We start from the raw sequence: 23959 nt of genomic DNA, 5'->3' as shown, positions 1-23959 counted from the left end.
TTGCTGACAAAGTAGGGCCTATGCAAATACGTTTCAGACATTTGGGAAGATTTGCTCACCTGTGAGACAATTATTTTGATGTAACTGAAAGCGTTACACATTAGCCTATAGCACATTACCCTGCCACAATGTAAAGCTACAAAAGCGTCTTGCAATTACTTGCGGTTATGTAGACACATTTAGGTTGGGTAAGCATGCCGACACAGGCTCAGCTCTGGAAAGTGCCCTTCTAAAGGGGAAAAAGACAAAATATAAAAAAAAACGCTAAAGAAATGCAACGCTAATTCCAATTAGATTCCGTTGTAAATGTAATAACTGCATGTGGACAGCAGATGTCACTTCAACTCAGTTTTGCTGTCCAGCAAGGCCGAGTATGTAGACGTCATCGACATTTCAAAATGGCTTCCGTCGGTGGCAGACGTTGGGGTGGCTGCCGGTGGATTTAATAATAACGAACCTTTATGGAAATCGGTCTTACTGTTTCTTCTGTTTACCTTGTATGAGTGTATATGTAGTTAATGTCCGGTACTTTGATATAATAAAGTAAAAATATAGTCAGTAAAATGTTAACTAACGTATTTTACAAACAAGGAGAGAGAAGATCCCAGCTATCCGAGGCGACACAGCTGCAGCGTTTTTGTTGTGGAACTGTGCTAGGACTGTGAATGAAATGGAAAAAGCAGAAAATGGAGCTTCACAGTCGGCTTTGTCTATCGATGTCAACGAAAACGAGGAGACAAGCAGGTCGTACTCTGCATTATCTGATTGCAAAACAGACGCACCGTCTCGTCTGTTGAAAGCCAGCAAAAACCAAGCCTTCGCAGAGGATAATAGAAAGTCAGGTCAGACAGGGAAAGGATACGTTTGTCTTGTGAACAGGAGGAATGTAAACGTAGACGCGACTGTGTTACCATCCCTGTGCGGTGGAGCCGGGGATAGGAAGATGCTAGATTTTGTTACAGACTGTCTTCCCAGTGAGATTAAAGATAACTGTGTCATTTCAGAGTTGTGTAGTGATGCCATACTAAACGGATTTCCTGAGTCATCGGGACAGCTAATGGTTGAATCAAATGCTGGAGGAGGGGGAATAGAGGGAACTCCATCCTGCTCGGCCGGTGTGTCCACCGGTCAGCAAGAAATGAACGGGATGCTGCTGCTAGACGGAATCTCACAGGGGGCTGGGGACACGGATTGTTACTCCAAATCTGAGCCAGAGGTGCGGCCCACCGCTGTTTCTTCATTTGCGTGCGATGGAAAACATCAGCAGAACTGCACTTGCACGGCCTCGCCGCCCGCAACCGTAAAGCTGCCTAATTGGGGGGGAGACTGTGTTCGACAAGGTGCTTACGAACCCGACTCTGTTCCACAAACTAAGGACCGACCCATCGTTGTTTCTAGCTCACCAGATGCTTCTGAAAAGGAGGCGAAATCAACAAATGGTGGGCTACTCATTGTAAACACAGCCGTGGAAAACGTACAGACTCTTGCACCTAATCCACAAATCAAAAACGTCTCTTTGTCACCAGCCTGTTGTAAAGGTGCCAGTGAGGAATCTGAGCCTGGTAAAAACACGCACACAACACTAGTGAACGAAGGGAATGTGTCCGACATTGTTTCTTCTGAACCCAGTGCCAGCAATTTATCGCCGAGCCCATCGTACCACGAAGACAAAAGAGACGATTTGGAAAATGATGTGCAGCAGGGTAAGGGCGCTCCCGCTAGGCCCCTAACTCTCAGGACGCACCCGAACAATCCCGTCTCTCTGAGCTGTGACTCCACTCCACTGAGTCCGGAGGATGGCGAGATGTTCGGGGCCGACGGGCAACATGACCTACGGTTCATGGATGTCAGCTTAAGTTCCAGAAACACATTCGAGGCCAGTCGTCGACAAAGCGCCCCCGACAACATCCCAGATGGAGTGAATGTAGAATCTTCAGACCAGGGGCTTAAATCCAAAAAGCACGGAATCTCCGATTTTTTCGGCAGGTAATAAAAACAGGAATTTACATTGTCAACAAGCAAATCTTTGTCATGTCAGAACCTTACAGGGAGTTGACTAGACGAGTGGTGCTTCGTTAAAGTGTCAATAGTGGTGCATCTAATGCAGTGACTGACGGTAGAATGCGATGCATAACAACACACCAGTTTTACAAGGCTATATATATGGTGCAGGTCTGGTCTGTATCATGGTGGTTTCTGTGATTGAAATGCTGATTAATTTGGTTTTAGGCTTTTTATGATGTTGGTAACCCAGTCGTTAGATTAATAGGACTCAATGATATACAGTATAAAGGTATAACACAGCCTTATTCGTATCAAACACATATAGGCCTGCATTATTTTAAGGGCTAGAAGCATACCATTTCACTGAATTTACATAAAGGAAGTGTGACAAAAACTTGGATTGTTTTCAATAAGTCCAGGCCAAGCTTGTCATTTGTCACCATTTCATAATCTTCATATTAATTTTGTAAGAGCATTACAATATTGCATGAACGCTTCATACCAAACTCCCAGGAAAACTACATACAATTGAGCAAGGCTGTACTGTTATTGATTTTTATAGGTTGACATCTTTCTGTGTTTTACCCTGTCTTTCTACAACAGTGGAGTATTTAGAGTATTATGTGTTTGTGTATGTTATTGTTCCTGTTCTGGATCGTCAATTAGACAGGACTTGGAGCTGAACCAATTCAGAGTCTTAAATGTTCTGCTCTTTTTGTTCATCTTGTTGCATTTGGCTGGACTGTCAAATGATACAGTCCCTTATGGGCATGTATTCAATACAATCCCCTATGGGCATGTATGCATATTTGAAATCAGCTTCAAGAACTGAAATCTGTGATTAAGCTGAGCCAGTGTGGTTAATGAATATGATTCAGTTTATTTATTGCAACTGCCAAATGACTTTGCCCTCAATCCAAATAGTAGGCCTACTCATTTGTACATAACGAAGCAGAGTCATGATTTTCTCAAAATAATGTGGTGGCAAAAAGGGGTGTGCAGGAGAGCTAACTGACTGAAACGGATCAGAGATTAATGACCTCAGCTTGTTCTGTCTGTGCAGTAGGTCACAGGAAATGGTGGAATTTTGGTGGTATTTTCAGCTTTTTGAAACATTTCTGAAACCACTCTGACAAGTCCTTGCTTTGGTGAATTCACAAAAAATTTGTATAGTTTATGTTTGTAGTATGGTTTTGATTGATGTAGCTGTAGCTATAGCTTATACCGCCTAGTCTAATAATATTGTAAACTGTTGTTGTTGATGTGGTTATTACAATGATTGTTATTGTGAAAATATTGACACAATTCATTTCTTCACTTGTCCTGGAGTCTGTCCAGTTTTGCATGTTAACCGTCGATCACTTGGAAAGGAAGGTTTAAATTTCTCAGCCCCTCAACACCAAGGTCAAAGCAGCCCATGTTATTTTCAACAAGCTGTCCGTTGACGCATTACAGTCGGCTAGCCTGAGATAGCGATTGGGTGTCCCATGTTGGAGACCGAATGAGGATTACAGGCTTCCAGCTTTTTTCGTCCTTTTCTTCTCAAAGACATATGCAGCTGTTCAGCTGGAGTCTGTCTGTTGCTTCCTCTGGTTGTAAATCACGAGAAAAATGTTGGTGTTCTGCATCCCCTGGAAGTACGGACAGTGCTGAGGATTCGGGCCCCCAAAACCTCTTCTTCGCCTCGTAACTCTGACGCCGCGGCTACAGCGACAGGGTGGTGGCGTGACCATCTTTCCGTCGGCTCTTGTAATTGCACACGAGTTGTGCTGCCATCAGCATTATGCTTAACAGGTGTCACCTTTTCCACTTAATAGCAAGCCCGCCACAGCAGCTCTGGAACAGATTAACTGCCGGGCAGTTTATTCGATCTTACTCTGAGGCCTGCGTGGTTCAGGGGCAACATCGACCCTGTCCACTCTTTCCTGGCTTCCAGCAGTAGACCCTGTCATACGTCATGTGTCTGCTTTATATTATCACTGTCTGAGTTCTGTTGGCAGGGAAATGTCACTTCTAATATGTCTGTGACAGTGGTGACATTGGATGCATTTCCTTTCTCTAGATGAATTCTGGAAATATCGGCATGTCATTTAATATATTTGTGTTGGAGAACTACACGCATATTGAGTCTTTCAGACATGAGCCTCTGAAACAATTTGTTAGTTTGGTTTAGACTAATACAGATGACATCATTGTATGATGTTATTTGTATGAGGAAATGGCTGATGCTGAGGTTTGGCTGATTCATTTGACCATCAGAAATGAATCTTATTGAAAAAAATTGACACTTTATTTTTCACTGTTCAATGGTTCCTATAGAAAACCATAATACCCACAATGCAATGCATGTGATGGGCCTTCCCCTGTGGTTAGGTTGCTGTTTCTAGGCAGATGTTTTGCATGTGCATTATCCAGGCCCTGACACTCTGGACTCTTCTTTCCATGAGGCCTTCTCAGAGCTCAGTTCATTGTATCCTATAGACTTCCTGCCAACTGTTTCTCCACAACTAACAAAGAGAAATTACTTATTGCTGCACACTAATCACTTATCCATATGTGTTGGGAATGGGATCAACAGCCGTTAGAATTGCTGTAGTTGGAGTATGGTTTTGTATAGCTGTCTTCGTTTAGAAATATAACTTGCTTCATATATTAAATTCATGAAGTTTCCATTAGATTTTTAAGAACCTTCCTTAAGCTTCTGTATAATTCTTTAAACTACATATGCCAAATCAGGTTTGCAGCTTCTGGTTCAGCCTGGTTGGTTGTGCATTCTAAATGGCAAGCACATTTACTACTTGGCTTGCTTGTTGCTTTGCCAACTATCATCATCTCAACTTCTCTATTGCAGTAATACACTGAGAAACAGTGGTGTAGAATTGTGTGAGAATTGCATGAAGGTGTTGGATAGCTTGAATAAAGGAAATGGGCTGTTTCAATTGAACTGTTCTAAATTATTGAGAATAAGAAGAGAATTTTGAGTGCCCTTTCATAAATAAGGAACTGCAAACTTATTTTTTCAGAAGTAGAGTTCAACCACAGCAATGTCCTTTTAAAATATTTGCTGACTTATTTGACGTTTTTTTTTCTTCACATGACTTCAGTTCTTGATGCCACTTTCTTCAGCGAGCCTTAAATGGGTCACGGATATCCAGTGGAAAAAATGACCAAGCAAAGAGGAAGAATCGTCAATTATTCACATTGTGCTGCAGCATGCCTGTGGATTTTGTTTTCTTTGGAAGGATTTGTAAAACTGTACTGAAAGTGAACATTTCAGTGCTGCCTGCTGTTCTCTCATTTTAGTGGAGTAGATTTGTAAAATGTATTTGTGTGTTCAGACCAGGAAGCATTAATCTAGCCAGATAGAATGGCTAAGGATCAGTTCTAGTCTGCAGACGAGTTACTGTTTACTCTTTCCTTCGTTAAATATTTAGCGAAAGCCGTACCAAATTGTAAACCAAGCCAACTGAAGTGAACACTTAAACTGGAGGGGGTTGACTTTGCCAGCCGTACATCAGTTTCCATTGCCTTCCTGCTCTGGAATTGATAGCACGTAGCCTAATATCCTCACAAGAAGCCGCTACGGAAAAGTGCCACTCTCCGGATCGCCTGCGCGGAAGATTGGTCTGACTCAGGATCTCAGAATCTGCAGGAGGCCGCAGTACCTGATGTCACAACATTTTTCAGGAAGTGAAACTCTAAAAACCTCTCTGTCTCTGCAGGGATCTTATCTGCCATTCAAACACATTCCTTTGCCCCTTCCTGCATGGGTTCATTCCTTTGTACTGCTAATTTTACAGATTGTGTTGTAGTCATCTTGGTAATTATCAACACGGAGGCATTCACTAGGTTGTTACACCTTGTTTGGAGGGAGAGGCCTACAGTAGAGTAGAAGTAGTAGTAGTAGTAGGCCTCACCCTGTAGTACTACTAATGCAGTCATTTTTGGAACGTTGCCTCACATGGGCTGAATTGTGTCATAGGGTTGTCTAACGGACTAAGTGGGCGGTCTCTCTGTTTGAATACATTGTTCAGAGCAGCTGCCTTTGTGTTTACTTGGTGTTATGAAGTGATTTTACGCCGTTAAAGTGAGGAGAACGGCATGGCTGCGTAAATGAGACGCGCAGAGAGGGGAATTGCGGCGAGGACCAGCGAAGAAACCGCTTAGCACAGCAGATGCAAAGCTGCAGTTCAAGTGCAGTCTGAAGGTGTCTAATTTTTAGCGTGACAAGAGCAAATATTCGCTGTGCCTAGCTCAAGTCGAGGTGCTGCTGAAACATTCCTCATCAGAAGTCGTGACAGTGGCCAGCAGGCTCTGGGAAAAGAGCAAAACTGTTTATTGTTTTCTGTGGTCCTCACTCCTGGTCCTGGAGAGCCACAGGGTGTGCTGGGTTTTGTTTTCGCCTTAATATCAGCAACCAATTCAGACCCAGGAAACCAGGTGAGGTGTGTAAACTGTGTTATTAACTGCTTTAATTGATCAATTCAGTGCTGAGTAACAAGCACACTCTGTGACTCTCCAGGACCAGGAGCAAGGACTGCTGACTTGCATAGTACACATCTGTGCTTGGTTTTTATAATGTCCTGTAAATAGCTGACAGTAATGACTTTTTCACTTGGCAACCCACCCTTTGGTCTTCAGCCTCGTGATCAGGTCATATTAAAGTTTAGGATATTGGTACAGTGAGCCTCAGGTTATCCACAGCTCTGAGCATAAACAAGCCTGTTTCCTACGCGTGTAGTGCTTTTGTTCTCAGCTGTTCGTTGTTAATGGCGTGAAGTGGTCCACAACAATGATATAAATTATGCTGCCCAGGTTGCCTCATTGAGATTAAAATCTCTTTCAAAACGGGCCCGTTGAAGCGGTAGCAGACATGGTAGAACCATTACCATTGCAGACACAAACAGTATCACAGTATTAAAGTGTCATGGTATAAAAGCAATTGCACAAGTAAACAGAGGGATGAAAAGCATTTATACTCCTTTGTTGCTGTATTGCAGGTCCTGACTTTCATTCATTCACAGTAACGAGAGTGTCGAGACTCATTTGGTTCAGTGATGTGTTCCAAGGACAGAACGTAATGGGCGAAAGCGGTAGGGAGCTTTATGAAAACCATCCTTTGCCGAGAGTGAGTTTGCGATTGACAGGAATTCTAGGTTGGGAAGCAGCAAAGGTAAGAGGGGAGATTTAGTCTTAACAGCCTGATATAAGAACACACTCTGGGATGAAGAGTGCTTGAGAAGGCCGGGCCCTTTGTTTTGTGTGAGTGACCTGATGTTACTGACGCAGTGGACGGTATCGTCTTCGCTTGTGTCTAGGACATGGAGAAGTGGTCGAAGATATTCTATTAGAAGCTAAAAAAAAGGTAGTTTGGACAAGTTTCTTCTTTGTTTCAAATGTTTATAAGCAAGGCCGTTTATGTGAATATTATTAGTAGTCATAAATATTAAGGCAAATTCTCATCCATTCAGAGGCCAAACTATTCGTACTCACGACATGGAAATCTCACCTCATGGATAATTTACCTGAGGGTCACTTTTCTGTCTAACACCATCAGAGATGAAGATGTTTACATGGCCTAGTTTCTCAGAGCGAGCCCTAGAAGATGATATAACCTTGGTTTTAAGAGAACTTTGAACTGAATTGAACTGAATGGTGCCCAAGGTGCTGAACGTTGCTGAATCCGACTGATGTGTCGGTGATAGTGGTGTACTGTGCTTAGTCTCTGCATGGGGCAAAAGCACACAGACAGCACTCAAATGTTTGCTTGTACAGTGACACCTTGGACTCAGTGGAAAATGCTTTGTCTGAATTTAACAAATGTACTTCAAATCCTGTTTTAAGTCCTTGCAGAAAAAAAAAAGATGGTTTTAGATAGTTTTAGGGCGTGTCGTTCGAGCATCGTTGAGTGTCCTCTCTTTCACTGCTGCCCCTGCCCCTACTCCCTGCTGAAAGCCCACCCCCCTTTCGCCCTCCACACCCCCCCTCCCCCCCTCACCCTGTCCCTCTTCTGTATCTCACCAGGAGCTTGTTTTCCAGGAAGTCGAAGGAACAGAAGCCCTCGTCCCAGAGCGTGCCGGGCTGGAAGCTGTTTGGGAAAGTGCCGCTCCGAGAGAACCCGGCCAAAGATTCCCGGACAATCCAGCAGGTTGGTTTTCGCCGCTCCGGGACACGGTAGGGACAGATGTGTCCATATCATGCTTTAGTGTTACCCCTGGCTTGCACAGACTACTCTGTGATGTCGCATACAGGTCTGTCTGTCACGTGTGGGTCAGGCCTCTGCAGTGAAGAGGCTTTGAGTCGAGGGCGAGGGAAGGCCTGGTTTTCGGGGGAAGCAGGCTGACTGTAGCGTGCGAGTCAGCTGGGAGCTGCAGCCCCTGGGGTGGGTGGTATGTGCCTCAGTCTCCCGGCTCAAACCCAGCGGCGCAAAGCGCTGAATTAAGCGTTGCCTCGCTCCCGTGCTTACGAGCGTAATTGCAACGAAGCCATTTAATTTCCCCCAGCGCTCACTCGTCAAGGCAACGCAGGAAGGCTATTCCATTTCAAGGGCTAGGGAAAAGAAACGAAGACATTCCACACCCATCTGTTATACGCCTGCTTAGCCACAAGGCACTTGGACACACTTGTGGCCTGCATTCAATAAACATTTGTCCTTAACTTTGACTGAACCGCGAGCCTTAACACTTTACTCCGGCAAACTTCATTTGGGGAGTTACTTTTAGTGATTGCTGAACTCGCCTGACTGTGTTTGTGTAGGATGAACGCACATTTGCGTTTAGTTGCTAGTCAAAGTTCAGTGAATGTTAAATGAATCCCGGCCTTTGGTTGAGCTTCACCAGAGCACTGCTTGATAACAGCTGTCAGTGAATGCTGCCCATGTACGTGCAGTGAGTAAGTGAGTAAGTAGACATAACTTGTTGAACAGGGAAGCTGGCAGACTTTCTTCTGGAGATTTAAAGTTGAAAGTGCTGGTCGACGCTGAGATGTTACTGGAGAGCATTCTAGCCGGGCCTGCGGTGGGCGTGGCCTTGGTTGGCATGGCAAGGTCCCAGCAATTGGGTCAGGGGGCAGCGGCTGCTCCCCGACCGGCCTGTCGCCACAGCTGGTTGGACGCTTGCCCTGCCCTGCCCCTCCCATCCATAGCAGGAAGTCAGCTGAGCCGGCCTGTATCCTAGCGGCTGGGAGCTTCCTTCCTGTCTGATCCTTCCTGTTTCCTGACCCTCTCTCTGCTCACACACTCACACACAGACATACACACACACACACGCACACCCTCTCACATTCTCACGCACACACACACACATACACACTCTCACACACACACACATGCTCACACACGCTCACACACACGCACACAGTGCACGCACACACCGACACACACACAAAGCACACATCCTTCCTCTGCAGATGGGCCTTATCACATGACTTCGAAGGGGGAACGCAGAGACCCGCATCCACGCTCAGAGACGCTGATGCAGTACATTTCTGTGTCGGGTTTCGCAGAGCCCGGTAGTTTGGGCTTGCTGCACAGTACCTTCCACTGCAATTAGCCAGGCACACGCACCACAATTACCCAGCGACACAGCTCATTACGGCTGGCGTGACTCACCGTTCATCCTCCACTGCTGGAGGAGCGGAAGAGACTGTGTGTTTTACACAGCGTTTTTATTCCCCCGTCACCCAGTTTGGTATTCTGAATAATATTGGTGGGCGCATAGCTGCAACATCGTCAGTCGATACAGGAGCGTGCGGAGAAACCTGACTCCTCCATCAGAGCAGCTGGTGCGTCTCTCAGCTGCGCAGTCCGCCTGCTGAGCTGCGCAGTCGCTGCAGGAGCGTGGGTTACGCGCTCGCAGCTGACGCAGGCAGACTGCAGGCACGCGGACGCCTGGCGGGGTCGCCTTCTTCCCGGGGGTGTGCTAACGGTCAGCTACGCGCTGCCCTGCTGGGCTGCCGGCTACGGTTAGCACTCGCGCGGAGAGGCCTGACACCCTGGGGCTACACTTGTTGCTACACTGAAAAACGAGCTAACCGGCAGCCCACAGGATACCTTTTATGGGCTGAAACCTGTTAATAAATAATCCTCTGAACCCCTGGGCTCTTCCCATACCGAGACTATATTACTGAGCTGTGTGCGCAGCAGCATGGCGTAGAGAGACTGGCCTGTAAGCCTGCTGTGTGAATGAGCTGTATATAAAACCGCTAGCCGTGTAAGACTACCCGCCGTCCGCTCGGCTAGTAACCGACGCGGCTAATAAATAATGCTATGCGCTGCCCGCGGGGGTGCAGGGATGTGACATTCACTGCCGTTAGCTCAACACTACGACTCTAATCCTCTCGCTGGGTTTTACGACTGTGGCACATAGCACTTACACCAGCGCCTCCCGGGCCCTGGGGTGGAGGAGCTGAAGGGGGGGGTGGCGTGGGCGGGTGGAGGTGACAGATGTGTGATTGTAAGGGCACTGTAATTTTGTGGCGGCCGGGGTGGCGCTGATTTCGGGCCTGACTGAGTGCATACTTGTGTGTTTTCCCCCAGCAGGAGAGTAACCCAGGCAATCTTACGTCCGTATCCACACCCAACCTCTTAAGCGCAGGGGTATGGAATCTCTCTTTTTGACGTTACCTTTTTTCTTTTTTCTTTTTTTTTTTTTCCTCCCGTCAGTCACCTTTTTTTCAAATCTCCAACCTTCCTATCTTGCATGGGCTCCGCCTAGCGCTCATCTCCATTAGCTCACCGGCCTGCGTACGTGCCTCACATGCCCATAGCCGCTTCAGAGACCACCGTGTCACTAACCCGCAGCCCGAACGCATGCCGTCCTAACCGGGGGGGTAGAGGAGAGAGCACCCCTGTGACTTCAGCCGGGCGCCCCGGCCCCTCTGTTTAACGCACTTGTCATGTGGGTTCCTTGGCGCAAGGACACGTCCGTGTATCGTGACTAACCCTTTCCACACTGATGTTTCTCATGCTGCAAGCTGTGATCTGAGAAAACGGCCATCTTAAAGCAAAGAAAAACACTGCTGTTCTATTACGAATGGACTTTGTTTATACAGGCATGTGCAGTTATGTGTCAGAGAGACACTGTTATTACTCAGATTCAGTCATACACTAAAGTCACATTAATGCAGACCATATTGGACTGTTCTTGTAAAATAGGTTATTTTTACTACTCCAAAGGAAATGAACCAAAATGACTATTATTGGCGATTATTGTTTCCATGGCAGTATTTTCAAATCATCCTTGCGATTTTGTGCAGTAAGTGCATAATTAAAAGAATCGAGATGCATTAATGAATGTTATTAGAAGCTTTTTAACAAAGCGTTTGCTCAGAATGCAGTGACAAATATTCACATTTTGGAAATGTGCATTTGTAGTGCAGCTGTTTGGTTGTCATCAGTCCTTAGTTTTTCTGTTGACTAGATATGAATGTACCTCAGAGTATCTACAGTGTTCTTAAGTTCCATAATACTGGTATCTTGGGTGAGTGGTTAATATTTTATTACTTTTCGCACATATAATTCTTGTCTGATCTTTTGAGGAAAAGTAGCGTTCTCGTTTCTAACAATTTGGCGGAGAAATCTAGATTATGTAATGGCCATTGTGTTGCTTTTGTGTGTTTTTCACGTCATGGCTTGCTTAAGTCGATGAGCTTTGACATGTTTACTGGCAAAATGTATAACATCCTGAAGTTTAGCGCTGTCAGAAAGGCTGTCTGCTTATTAAAAGGGTCTGTTATTGCTAACGGCTAACGGGAGAGCAGCGGTCTAGGTCAGCCAGTACAGGAGCGTTGCTTGTTTTAGGAACCTTTCCCGCTAGTCTGTCACTGCTGATAAATGTTCCCCGCTGCTTCGCTTAAAATGCCATTGTTCTTCAAGCAACAGAACCCTAAAAATAACCCAGGAGCAGCCAGCGCCCAGCGCCCAGCTTTAGGTGGTTGTGTTTCACAAAGCCTCCGCTGTAGGAGCAGCTACACTCATCCCACGCCTCTCCGGTCATCGCCAAGCGTGTTCACAGACCACTCCTCATACACGCACCCACCCTCGCCTCATCCCACCCCACCCCGCATCGCACCCCTCCAGACCTGCGACCGCACCCATAAATCTCACTCAATCGCCCATCAGTACAATGTGGCCATTTAGGGCCGTGGTGTGTCCAGTGTCCCGCACTGTGAAAGGTGGCTGTTGTGCCCCGCATTGGGCCCAGTGATATACGAGTGTGCGCTAACAGTAAGCAACAGCTGACACCGAGGCCTCTGGAGTACAGTGTCCTATCAGCGCTTCCTGCACCTCACTGTAAATCACTGTGTACAGTAGAAGTGACAGATGAAGCCAACCAGATCTGTAGGATTAGACGCTTGCTGCTTAGCATTACTTACACAAACACTGCCCTTGCAATGCTGTAAGCTTGGTCTCTGCCTGTGTGTAACCGTATAGCCATGGTAGGAATTTCAGAGGACAAACGATCCCTTTATGGTGACAGAAATGTGAGATGATCTTTTCATAATGGAAGGATTTCCCAATAGTTTATGAGCGTTGGCCTCTTTATCAGACAACTGCCTGCGAACCATGCAAAAATAAGGCAAGATGTTTTCAGGCGACATGGCCTTGATAATGTTTTTGACTGTTGGGGGATAGGAGAAATCAGCCCTTCGGTTTTCTAAATGGTGAAGACGCACAGTTAGGTCTGTAGTTCCTGGATTAGACAGGAATGTAAGGGGAAAATGGGACTCTCGATTGCAGTTTCAGCCGTGACACGCCCCTCTCAGAATGCACTTCTGAGCCAGTCAGAGCTGTGGTTAAAGGGGACTTCATGGTGCCTGTTTTGAAGTTGAAGGGAACGCTGTAATTACCTTGTGAATCACCACTTAAACGCCTTGTCCGTGTAACTTAACAGACAAGCGGTTTATCTTCAATTCCCAGGCCCAGGCCTTGAAATGGAGTTTATGTTCGGTCTGAGGTTCTTCCAGCTCTGGCCCCCTGACATTTTGCATTTGAAAGGAAACCTCAAAATGCAGGAAGTGGAGACCACTATTCTCCCGCCCCCAGAAATGAATTCCAGAGGCCGTTTTCTCAGGAGAAGTTTCTCCTACAGACAGGGTCATGAATATCGCACACAATGCTCAGTCCATGTTCTATATTTGTTCCAGGCTGCCGGCTGTATTGCCTTGTGATCTCCCTCAGGCTTGTCAGCTGTTGCACATTCGATAAGGCGGGTGGGGAGGGGGTTCTGAACGCTGTGTTCCCTGTAAAATGCTACAAAGCGTCAGGTTTGAGCGGCGCTTGTGTGTTTCCAGCCGACGGGGGCGGGGGGAGTCTCACCGTTTGTCTTTGTTTCTGTTTTTGGTGGCGGTCCATTCAGGAGTACGAGGCGCGGACAGGGAAGGCCCCCATCCCCCTGTCCAAGGCCCAGTCGGGGCGGCGCAAAAACCTGGAGTTCGAGCCGCTCTCCACCACGGCGCTCATCCTGGAGAACCGCCCGTCGTGAGTAACCCCCCTCGGAACAGCGCCCCCCGGAGGCACCTCCCAGCAGGCCTCCCCTGTCACTTTAAACCCATGCGCCTATTCATTTCAGCGCCCCGTCATGTATTCTTTAAGGAGGAATGCATAAATAAATTACCAGGGCTGGTTTTATGTTTCACTGTGAGGACTCCATGGCTGCTGCTCCCCCTCCTGGACAGCTGTGGAATTCATTAAATATGAATTAAAGGTGAAATGTGAGACCAGTCTGAACCTGTATGGCTTGTGGCCCCATATGGCCTCTGGGTACTGTGCGTGTGAGTGGCAGGTTTCAGCTCCGCCTTTCTACCCAGTGTAGTTAGGGGCTTTATGAGTGACAGGAGCCCCGCCTTCCTGCCCAGTGTAGGGAGGGGCTTTATGAGTGATAGGTTTCAGCTCCGCCCTCCTGCCCAGTGTAGTAAGGGGCTTTATGAGTGACAGGAGCCCCGCCTTCCTGCCCAGTGTAGGGAGGGGCTTTATGAGTGATAGGTTTCAGCTCCGCCCTCCTGCCCAGTGTAGTAAGGGGCTTTATGAGTGACAGGAGCCCCGCCTTCCTGCCCAGTGTAGTGAGGGGCTTTATGAGTGACAGGTTTCAGCTCCGCCCTCCTGCCCAGTGTAGTTAGGGGCTTTATGAGTGACAGGTTTCAGCTCCGCCCTCCTGCCCAGTGTAGTTAGGGGCTTTATGAGTGGCAGGTTTCAGCCCCGCCCTCCTGCCCAGTGTAGTTAGGGGCTTTATGAGTGACAGGTTTCAGCTCCACCCTCCTGCCCAGTGTAGTTAGGGGCTTTATGAGTGACAGGTTTCAGAGCTCAGTGTAGTTAGGGGCTTTCTGAGTGACAGGTTCCAGAGCTCAGTGTAGTTAGGGGCTCTATGAGTGACAGGTTTCAGAGCTCAGTGTAGTGAGGGGCTCTATGAGTGACAGGTTCCAGAGCTCAGTGTAGTTAGGGGCTCTATGAGTGACAGGTTCCAGAGCTCAGTGTAGTTAGGGGCTTTATGAGTGACAGGTTTCAGAGCTCAGTGTAGTTAGGGGCTCTATGAGTGACAGGTTCCAGAGCTCAGTGTAGTTAGGGGCTCTATGAGTGACAGGTTCCAGAGCTCAGTGTAGTTAGGGGCTCTATGAGTGACAGGTTTCAGAGCTCAGTGTAGTTAGGGGCTTTATGAGTGACAGGTTTCAGAACTCAGTGTAGTTAGGGGCTCTATGAGTGACAGGTTTCAGAGCTCAGTGTAGTTAGGGGCTCTGAGTGACAGGTTTCAGAGCTCAGTGTAGTTAGGGGCTTTATGAGTGACAGGTTTCAGAACTCAGTGTAGTTAGGAGCTCTATGAGTGACAGGTTTCAGAGCTCAGTGTAGTGAGGGGCTCTATGAGTGACAGGTTTCAGAGCTCAGTGTAGTTAGGGGCTTTATGAGTGACAGGTTTTAGAGCTCAGTGTAGTTAGGGGCTTTCTGAGTGACAGGTTTCAGCTCTGTGTGATGGGGGCTTTTGGGGCGGTCTCTCACTATGTCCCGCCCTGCTTTCGTCCACAGGAACCTCCCGGCGAAGTCGGCAGAGGAGGCCCAGCGCCACCGCCAGGAGTACGATGAGATGGTGGCCGAGGCCAAGAAGAGAGGTGGGTTGTGGGTAATGGCAGGGTCTGTGACACTGACGGGTCACAGCAGGGTACTGTGTCCAGAGGAACTCCTCTGAGGGGGGGGGGGGGGGGGCAGCAGGTGTTGTCATGGTGATTACGGCTGCATGAGATGAGAGTAATATGCGATACGCGTTGAATATTGCAATGACAATCACCCCGAAGGGTGGCCTGTAGCATAGTGGTTAAGGTAAATGACTGGGCCTTTGGGCCCTTGCGCAAGGCCCTTAACCCTGCATTGATCCAGGGGAGGATTGTCTCCTGCTTAGTCTAATCAACTGTTTGTTGCTCTGGATAAGAGCGTCTGCCAAATGCCAGTAATGTAATATGCACAGTTCTAATGTCTTTCTGCTTTAGGTACACTGCTAACATAGACTCCAGACAATGAATAGCCTATGTCCATCGAATTAAAAATAAATTATAATAATACATTATTTCTCACATGCTTTTATTGAACAAATTGCACATGAACAGCCAATCAATTTAACAGAACATACATTTATATAAATGCTATACATCACAGTTCAAGCAGTCTTGCGATGCATTTACTGTATCTCACTTATCTCCATGAAATATGGTGCAGCCCTGATGGTCATCCACAATCCATCCATGGCAGGTTGAAAAATAGTAATAATTCCATTATGGAGGGACAATGGGTAACCACTTCCACACCTGCCTCCCTTTCTTCACTGAATATGTTTAATTGTTCAGTGCCCTGAGGAACAGGTGCCAGTTGGCACACACCCAACCTTTGGTGTGAAAAAGCCCATTATTTTGGCTGTATAGCTGGCATACGATGTACCCAGTCTCAGGCCTGTAATCAGCTACCTGTGCTGTAGGGCTATTTGTGTTTGGAGTGAACACGTTAAACTCCCTGTGCAAATATGAATAGTTGTTGTGTGTGTAGCTCACTTTAGTTTGGTGTCAGAGATCCACCATGCATTTCCACTCTGAAAGAATCAGGTTCAAGGTAGTAGCTGAATATTGGCCTTTATTTGACTTCCTCATGTGCTGTTAAGTCATGCATAGCTTGTGAAGGGTGTTACTGATAAAGTAAACCATTTCATACTTTTCTGTCAATATTTGCCCTTCAAATTCAGCGACGCTGACTCTTAAACATAATTATTTCTTCAAAAACATGATCATGGCTCCGGAGAACAGTATCCGATAGCTGTCTTTACTAGTGATTAGTGATTTATGAATGTATGCTAATAAACTAGACATATCTATTCTCTTGTGTTTCTGCTAGAACACGTTTCCTGTGACTTCCATTTTCGCCGTCAAACTCGATTAACTGAGAGCTCAGCTGGAACTAAAACCAGCATACACAGGGGGTCCCTTAGACTAGGTTTTAGAAACACTGCCATAAAGGATTAGCTATATTTGCATTTGCCAGTGCCCAATAATGTGGCCTGAGATTTAACACTAAACACATTATATATTTGAGTTCACACTCAAAATAAAACTGTCCACAGCACAAAGAGCAGGCACTGGAAATGTGTTAAAGGGCATTTCTGCACTGGTATCAGGCAAATGCATGTAGTAAATATGGGTCATGTGGAAGAGTGGAGGAGGGCTTGTCCACAGCAGGCTTTGCATTGTGCTGTGTGTTCTCTAGAAGGGCAGGCTCCATTTTAAGTCTAGATGGGCTCCATTTTAAGTCTAGATGGGCTGCCTGTCTCCTGATGTTCTTTGATTCCGATTCATATTTGGAACATTAATATTCATCAAATTACAGAAAATCATATTTGGCGTGGGCTTATTAATAAAAACCCAATAGGTTATTGTGTAAGTTGGGCTGTTTGAAAGGATTCCCTCTCCTCTGCAGAGAGGATGGGTTCTTGTATAAATTGAGCTGTTTGAAAGGGTTCTCTCTCCTCTGCAGAGAGGATGGGTTCTTGTATAAATTGAGCTGTTTGAAAGGGTTCTCTCTCCTCTGCAGAGAGGATGGGTTCTTGTGTAAGCTGGCCGGTTTGAAAGGGTTCCCTCTCTGTAGAGATTAAGGATTCTTGTGTAATTGGGACTGTTTGAAAGGGTTCTCCCTCCTCTGCAGAGATGGAGGGTTCTTGTGTAAGTTTGGACTGTTTGAAAGGGTTCCCTCTCCTCTGCAGAGATGAAGGAGGCCCAGAGGAAGAAGAAGCAGATGAAGGAGCGTTTCAAACAGGAGGAGATCATCGCCAACTCCATGGTGATCTGGAACACAGAGATCCTCCCCAACTGGGAGAGCATGTGAGAACCTCCGTCAAGACAGCGGTCTGTTTGTGGGGCAGGGGGTCGGTGTGGGGCAGGGGGTCGGTGTAGGGCAGCAGATGTGGGGGAATCTCGCTGACCATGCCTCCTCTACCCCACCACAGGCGGAACACCCGCAGGGTGAGGGATCTGTGGTGGCAGGGCCTCCCGCCCAGCGTCAGGGGGAAGGTGTGGAGCCTGGCCATCGGGAACGAGCTCAACATCACGCACGGTATGACTGCTCATCCAGCCAAGGAACACTATCGCTACGACCACTCATCCAGCCAAGGAACACTATCGCTACGACCACTCATCCAGCCAAGGAACACTATCGCTACGACCACTCATCCAGCCAAGGAACACTATCGCTACGACCACTCATCCAGCCAAGGAACGCTATCGCTACGACCACTCATCCAGCCAACGAATGCTGTCGCTACAGAACCTGCAGAACAATGAGGAAAACTCCATTCACAGTAAAATGTGATGCTGGAATAGTGCAAATAGTTATTGGCTAATACAGTTAATGACCATTTGGACCCCAGGAAGACTAGCTCATCCCATTTTGGTGACAGCTAATGGGGATCCTTTTAACAATAAACAATACACAATACCAACACCAAGTTTTATAAAATGGTCTGCTAAGCAGGTTCAATGTCACGACTACTTCAAAGGCCAGCCATTTCAGTCTATGGTCTTTGTTGGGTTGTCTTTTCTTATTCTTCAAAACGCACAATCGGTGAAATGTGATTGGCCGCGGTCAGAGCTGGAAGCGATCTCCGTCTCCCTTTGATGTGTTCTGAAAGGACCTGTGTTTAATTTCTGCGCACTCGCTGAACAAACAGCCTGGAAAGAATGTGTAAAACGACACCAGGCGGCGGGGCTAGCGTCTGGTGGAGAGTGTTATACAGAATGTGTAAACGCTCCCTTCCCTGTCTCCGCAGAGCTGTACGAAATATTCCTATCTCGGGCCAAGGAGCGGTGGAGATGCCTGAGTGAGAGCAGCTCGGAGACCGAGGCGGAGGGTAAGGTTCGCCCAAACCTGCAGCGACCAGGCGTCTCTGAGCGGCTCAAAAGTTCAACACACACCGCGTCCCACTGGCTCCTCCACGCAGCAAACCGGTTCTCATACACTTTTATTTTCTCCATTTCCTCAAATGGACAGCTTTTATTTCCTGTTTTTCCTTCCCGTTTTAAGCGAGTGTAGTGGTGTTTGGCAGAAGTGCTGGTATGTTACACAGGCAGCGGTATTTTTAGGTAGATTTGTTTGTGCTTAACGTACGAGCCTGTTTCTTGCGTTAGTTGAGCAGTCTGCCTGTTGTTGGGGCTGAGATATGACCCAGTTCTGGCTGCCAGTAATTACTCAGTGGTTCCTCACACATCTGCAGTTGATCCGGAGTGCTCTGTTTTTGCCAGTTAAAAGGAACCTCGACACCATTATGGACAAAGATTCACTGGGTGTCTGTTAATGGGCAGTGTTGACCTGTTTTTGAAATGCACTTTTAGATTTAAATGGATGAGACAAGAACATTTTGTACAACTAAATCAACCCAGCGATTTCGTTCAACAAAATATTAGCAATTTGTCTTATCTTTCATACACTACAAATGTAACATTTTGTTGTGAAGTACCGTTTTAATAATATCAGCAAAAGCAATAAATCTGATAATGGAATTGGCCACAAGTGAACAGCCACACTTCAGAAAGCAATCTCAGCACAATCTCAGTCTCTTCTGGGAATCCCCGTTTTCATAATTCACAAACCTCTTCTTGTGTGTAACCACGGCAATAGACCGCGTAATCAGCTGTCGTTAACACGGTCCAATTCTGCTGTTCAGATTCCCTTCCCTTTTCACTCAGCAGCTGTTTATTTCCTCTTTCCGTCTGGGAATTTCAGATCCAGGGGCGTCACTGGCAGACAGAGAGTCCAGCCTGGATCTGATCAAGCTGGACATATCCCGCACTTTCCCCTCTCTCTTCATATTTCAGAAGGTAACTGCGGCAGCTGTGTCATGCATTGTGTGATTGGGTGAGAAAGCTGCGCTCAGTACTGACACGTTCTCTCTTTCTCCCTCCCTCTCGCTCTCCCTCTCTCTCTTTCTCCCTCCCTCTCACTCTCCCTCTCTCTCTTTCTCCCTCCCTCTCTCCCTCCCTCTCCCTCTCTCTCCCTCCCTCTATCTCTCCTGCCAGGGCGGGCCCTACCATGACCTCCTGCACAGCGTACTGGGAGCCTACACATGCTACAGACCTGACGTGGGATACGTGAGTATCGTATGCTTTCGGGGGAGGTCAGAGGTTAGGCCATAGCACACACGCCCAAACTCGTCCTGTAGCCGCTCCTTGAATTTACGTCATTGGCACTTACTGGACGATGACCGCAATGAGGTCATTAACGAAGCAAGCATAAGAGTTTCAATGTCAACATGAGCCAAGGTGCTAATTCTTTTGGCTGCCTTCATTCGAAAATCCTTTATTGTAGTGGAGTATTCAAAAATATATATGAAAATATGGTCGATGGCAGGAGGAAAGGCTGAAGGATCATGGGATGGATTATGTGTAATACAGGAATATATTTGAATGTTAACAGATTTCTCCTTTACTTCAGGTGCAAGGGATGTCTTTCATCGCCGCCGTTCTGATTCTGAACCTGGAGGAAGCGGACGCGTTTATCGCTTTCGCCAACCTCCTCAACAAGCCTTGCCAGATGGCCTTTTTCCGGGTGGATCATGACTTGGTAATGCAGATCACGGTCTGCCACTTCACCATATTACAGTGTTTCATCAGTCAGCTCTGATGCGTAACGGAGGTCCTTCTCCAGGGCCCTGATGCTAGTACTGTGCATTTGGGAAAGGTAACGGAGCGAGTGGTAACCGAGTGCTTTATTTCGCGGCAGATGCTGAAGTACTTTGCTGCTTTTGAAGTGTTCTTTGAAGAAAATCTCCCCAGACTGTTCAATCACTTCCAGAGTTACAACCTCACCCCTGATCTCTATCTCATTGACTGGTGAGTAGATACTGGCCGTAAGGGCGGGGTGATTGACCTGGGTATTTTAGCTGGTTCAGAGGAGTAATTTTAACGCGGTATGCGGGTCGCCAGGTCAGCGCGTGTGGCTGGCTGACACATGGTGGTCGCAGCGCGTTAAGTGCTGGTGGGTTCTGCCTAGTGGGACGATGTGGTTCCACATGAGAATGTGCAGGGGAATGCGCTGTGTAACCGCCCTTTTGTGTGTGTGTGTGTGTGTGTGTGTGTGTGTGTGTGTGTGTGTGTGTGTGTGTGTGTGTGTGTGTGTGTGTGTGTGTGTGTGTGTGCGCGCCTGTGTGTCTGTACATGTGCATGTCTGCGTGTGTTTGTGTATCTGTACATGTGTATGTTTGTGTGTGTCTGTACATGTGTATGTTTGTGTGTGTCTGTACACGTGCGTGTCTGCGTGTGCAGGATCTTCACCCTGTACAGTAAGTCCCTTCCCCTGGACCTGGCGTGCCGCGTGTGGGACGTGTTCTGCCGGGACGGGGAGGAGTACCTGTTTCGCACGGGGCTGGGTATCCTGCGTCTGTTCGAGGAGGTGCTGCTGCAGATGGACTTCATCCACATCGCCCAGTTCCTCACCCGGCTGCCCGAGGACCTGGCCTGCGAGCGGCTCTTCAGCTGCATCGCTGCCGTGCAGATGGTCTGCAGCAACAAGAAGTGGGCGCAGGTGGGCCCCCCCAAACCGCTCCTTTCAGCTTCGCCCAGCTGAAGCTCATTCATACTGAAGCAGCTGTGAAGCTTCTAAAGGCTCATAGTGCTGAAATGCAGTCTCATTCAGCCGTTCGTGAAAGACCCCCTGGAATGCCGCAGTCACAGTGGAGGGTAATTAGTGACCGCTTCCAATAACAGTGTCCAATATTGGGAAGTTACAGTGTCAACACCACAGCCTGTTTACCATAAGTCTCCAACTGGTTGCAAAAAATGCAAAAGTGCATTTCATGTGAAATTTCATAATGAACAAGCTGTAATCATTTAAATAAAAAATAAACAAAAATTTAATTATTTGCTTTTAGCTTATAAGGAGTTGTGACCCAGGTTTATTCTAAATAGTAGTTGAAATGACTCTTACTTTTAATTTGATCCTTTTTTTAAACTGTACTTCTGCATTCCGAGTTCTGAGGTCAAATATAGTTAAAGCACATCGCTCTCTTGGCTGAACATTGAGTTGTGAGCACTTGATGTGGCATTTTCTTTAAACCGTTGCAACATTTGCGATTAATTTAATTTCATCCTGTTTCCAGAACTGCAGCGTGGATGCAGCGTAGAGTCATTTACTGCTATCTAACACAACCCAGACAAAAACAAAGTTGTTCCTGTAATAATTCACAGCTATATCATGAAAGCATGAATAGGAAGACAAGTGCAAATTAGAAATTAGCTTTTTTTAAAGTGCATGGAGATTGTAGGGGTAAAAATAGGAATATATGCAGTATATGTAGTGTGCATTTTCCATCACAGTTGTTTAATTGTTCCTTCAAATGCCCATGTGAGAATTTGTAAGTGTTCCCAGTTGTCCTGCAGATATCCGTATGTGTATAATATGTGACGGGGCTGTTGGAGCAACGTTAATCCAATGAGAAGCCCTAGTACTGAGCCTGAATTTTCCAGTCCATTCTCAGCTTTTTCAGATGGGTCATGGAACATGCCTTATGTTCAAGTACATTAGTACATCCAATAGACTGATATTTAGCATATTATAGGCACACACAGCACCACCTTCAGGATTAATGTGCGATTACCATAAATCAATTAAATAAGATCTCTGTGATCCCTGTCAAAAGGTTCCCTTAAAGCTTTGTATGGATTTGAAGTACAGATAGTGAACTGTGTTGTGCTTTTCATTTCTGCAGGTATTTGCTGCCTTGATGAAGGACAACAAGGACATGGACAAGAACAATAGCCCAGCGCTAAAAAGCTAATGACTTAGCCGTCATACACCCAGGACAGCATAACAACAGTTGTTTAGGCTCTTCCTCTAACAATTCCATGGAGAACAACCACAATGGGGGATTAGTAATGGCAACCATGAAATTATTTTCACTACAGATTTGTGAAGCAATACTTGAAGACTGAAGCCTATTTCACCATCGCCAGTATTACTGAAGTGGGAGTTTCTGCGGGTTTACCGAACACGCGGATGTTGGGAGCTGTGAAAAGAGTCTTAAGGAAAGACAGGGCATAATTAAGCCTAAAAGTGTCAGTATCACCAGCCCAGAGTTTTGCTTTAACTTTTAAAAACACATCTTACGCTGATGATGTACTCCTGTGGATTTATTTAAAAATAAATAATAAAGTAACTTATACAGGGAAAAAAGATCCCTCCAATAAAATCGACATACCAGCAGATACGTACACTTTTGACGGACCAATCCTATAAGAGCATTAATCTTATTTTAAAATGTTTGAATATGTATTGACATTGCACCAAAATTGTATACCAATGTTATATCCAAGGCTATAATACCATGACATGTATGCTTATTAACTTGCACTGCACTTGAGACCCAAACAAAGGGATGTGTACTGTCCTCATAAACACTATTCATGATAACCGAAATGAAATGAAACCGCTTTTGATGTTTTATGAGTGTGCTAATCGCCCGGCAGCAGGAGGTGCAGTCCCCTTTACAATTATATATGTGTTAACTTGAGATATGACTTTAAAAAATGAAAGAAAGAAAACTATTTGGAAGCTGATTCTTTTTACTCCTTCAGATTTAGTTTGCGCAAGTGGAATTGTTCTACAGACTCAGATGCTTATGAAGTGCAATAGAGAAGTCGGAGTGGCATGTGGAATTTTAGTCTTTAACTATATAAAACCCGGTCCTTGTTTTGCTTTTCTGAGTAGAAGTGACAGTATGCTTTGGTGAGGTCTGCTACTATGAACATGTTACACGTACAGCTTTGACAGTGTATTTAGAAAAAGGTTTTCAGCATTCACGGTATAAATTATTTTTCTGCTTAGTGTGTTGTAAAAGATACAGTACTCAGTTACTTTTTTAAGATTTCTTCATCTTTAAGCAACATAACACTCATCTAGAGCCATCTTTATATGCAGACACATGGTTAGTGTATTCGTCTTATTTGTATGTTGAATCTGTGTTTTATTTTACCGTACTTGACCACATGCATATTCATGTTGGAATTTTGTCAAGTCTATTTTCTCTTTTTATGGAAAGTTGTATTTAGCTTGGCAATACTTCTCCCTTTGTATCTTAATTTTAATTTATACATTGAATCATTTAGTCTGCATTTTTCTATTTCTACTCTTGCTCTCTATTGTACAGTTTTCATACTGACAACAGGTACTGTATAATAAAATCAATTGTAAATAAGTGAAATATCTCATTGATATAAGACCAATAGTGACAATTTCCATGTGTAAATAAATCTCAGAAGCAGAAACTGTTGGGTAGCAGTTTTGTTGTATGCATTGATGCGAGTGTGTGTTTGTGCATTTTCATGAACAGAATCCAACACTAGGCTCTAGTACTGTTGACTTTTATTACAATCACAAAACAAGTTGAATACTTTTTATCGCTCTGGGGTAACTGCCAGCTCTATTCTTTATTGGAACATAAAG

General features: G+C 46.0%; 1 protein-coding gene across 6 annotated transcripts; it reads left to right on the top strand.

Moving 5' to 3' along the window:
- The first annotated feature begins 408 nt into the window (after positions 1–408).
- tbc1d12b (TBC1 domain family, member 12b) lies at positions 409–23781 on the top strand. Of its 6 annotated transcripts, none has more exons than XM_061230119.1 (14): positions 409–1986; positions 8044–8152; positions 10544–10600; positions 13362–13483; positions 15020–15102; positions 17232–17349; positions 17475–17581; positions 18294–18374; positions 19247–19341; positions 19540–19611; positions 19955–20083; positions 20243–20352; positions 20785–21043; positions 22227–23781. In XM_061230119.1, exons 1-14 carry the CDS (start codon positions 671–673, stop codon positions 22293–22295), a joined length of 2727 nt encoding a protein of 908 aa, XP_061086103.1. In that variant the 5' UTR covers positions 409–670; the 3' UTR covers positions 22296–23781. The 6 variants fall into 6 exon arrangements, with proteins under 6 accessions (XP_061086103.1, XP_061086102.1, XP_061086101.1 ...); XM_061230118.1 differs by having other exon boundaries at positions 10541–10600; XM_061230117.1 differs by having other exon boundaries at positions 8029–8152.
- The last annotated feature ends 178 nt before the right edge of the window (positions 23782–23959 follow it).

The sequence above is a fragment of the Conger conger genome, chromosome 2 (assembly GCF_963514075.1).
Source record: "Conger conger chromosome 2, fConCon1.1, whole genome shotgun sequence".
Classification (NCBI taxonomy): Eukaryota; Metazoa; Chordata; class Actinopteri; order Anguilliformes; family Congridae; genus Conger; species Conger conger.
Note: the sequence above shows the minus strand (reverse complement) of the source record. Positions and strands in the feature narration are given on the sequence as shown.

Coding starts and splice junctions, on each gene's coding strand:
- tbc1d12b (XM_061230116.1), top strand. CDS start 671: ATGGAAAAAGCAGAAAATGGAGCTTCACAGTCGGCTTTGTCTATCGAT. Junction 10,601..13,361: donor CCAACCTCTTAAGCGCAGGG/GTATGGAATCTC, acceptor CGGTCCATTCAG/GAGTACGAGGCGCGGACAGG. Junction 20,353..20,784: donor GATCTCTATCTCATTGACTG/GTGAGTAGATAC, acceptor CTGCGTGTGCAG/GATCTTCACCCTGTACAGTA.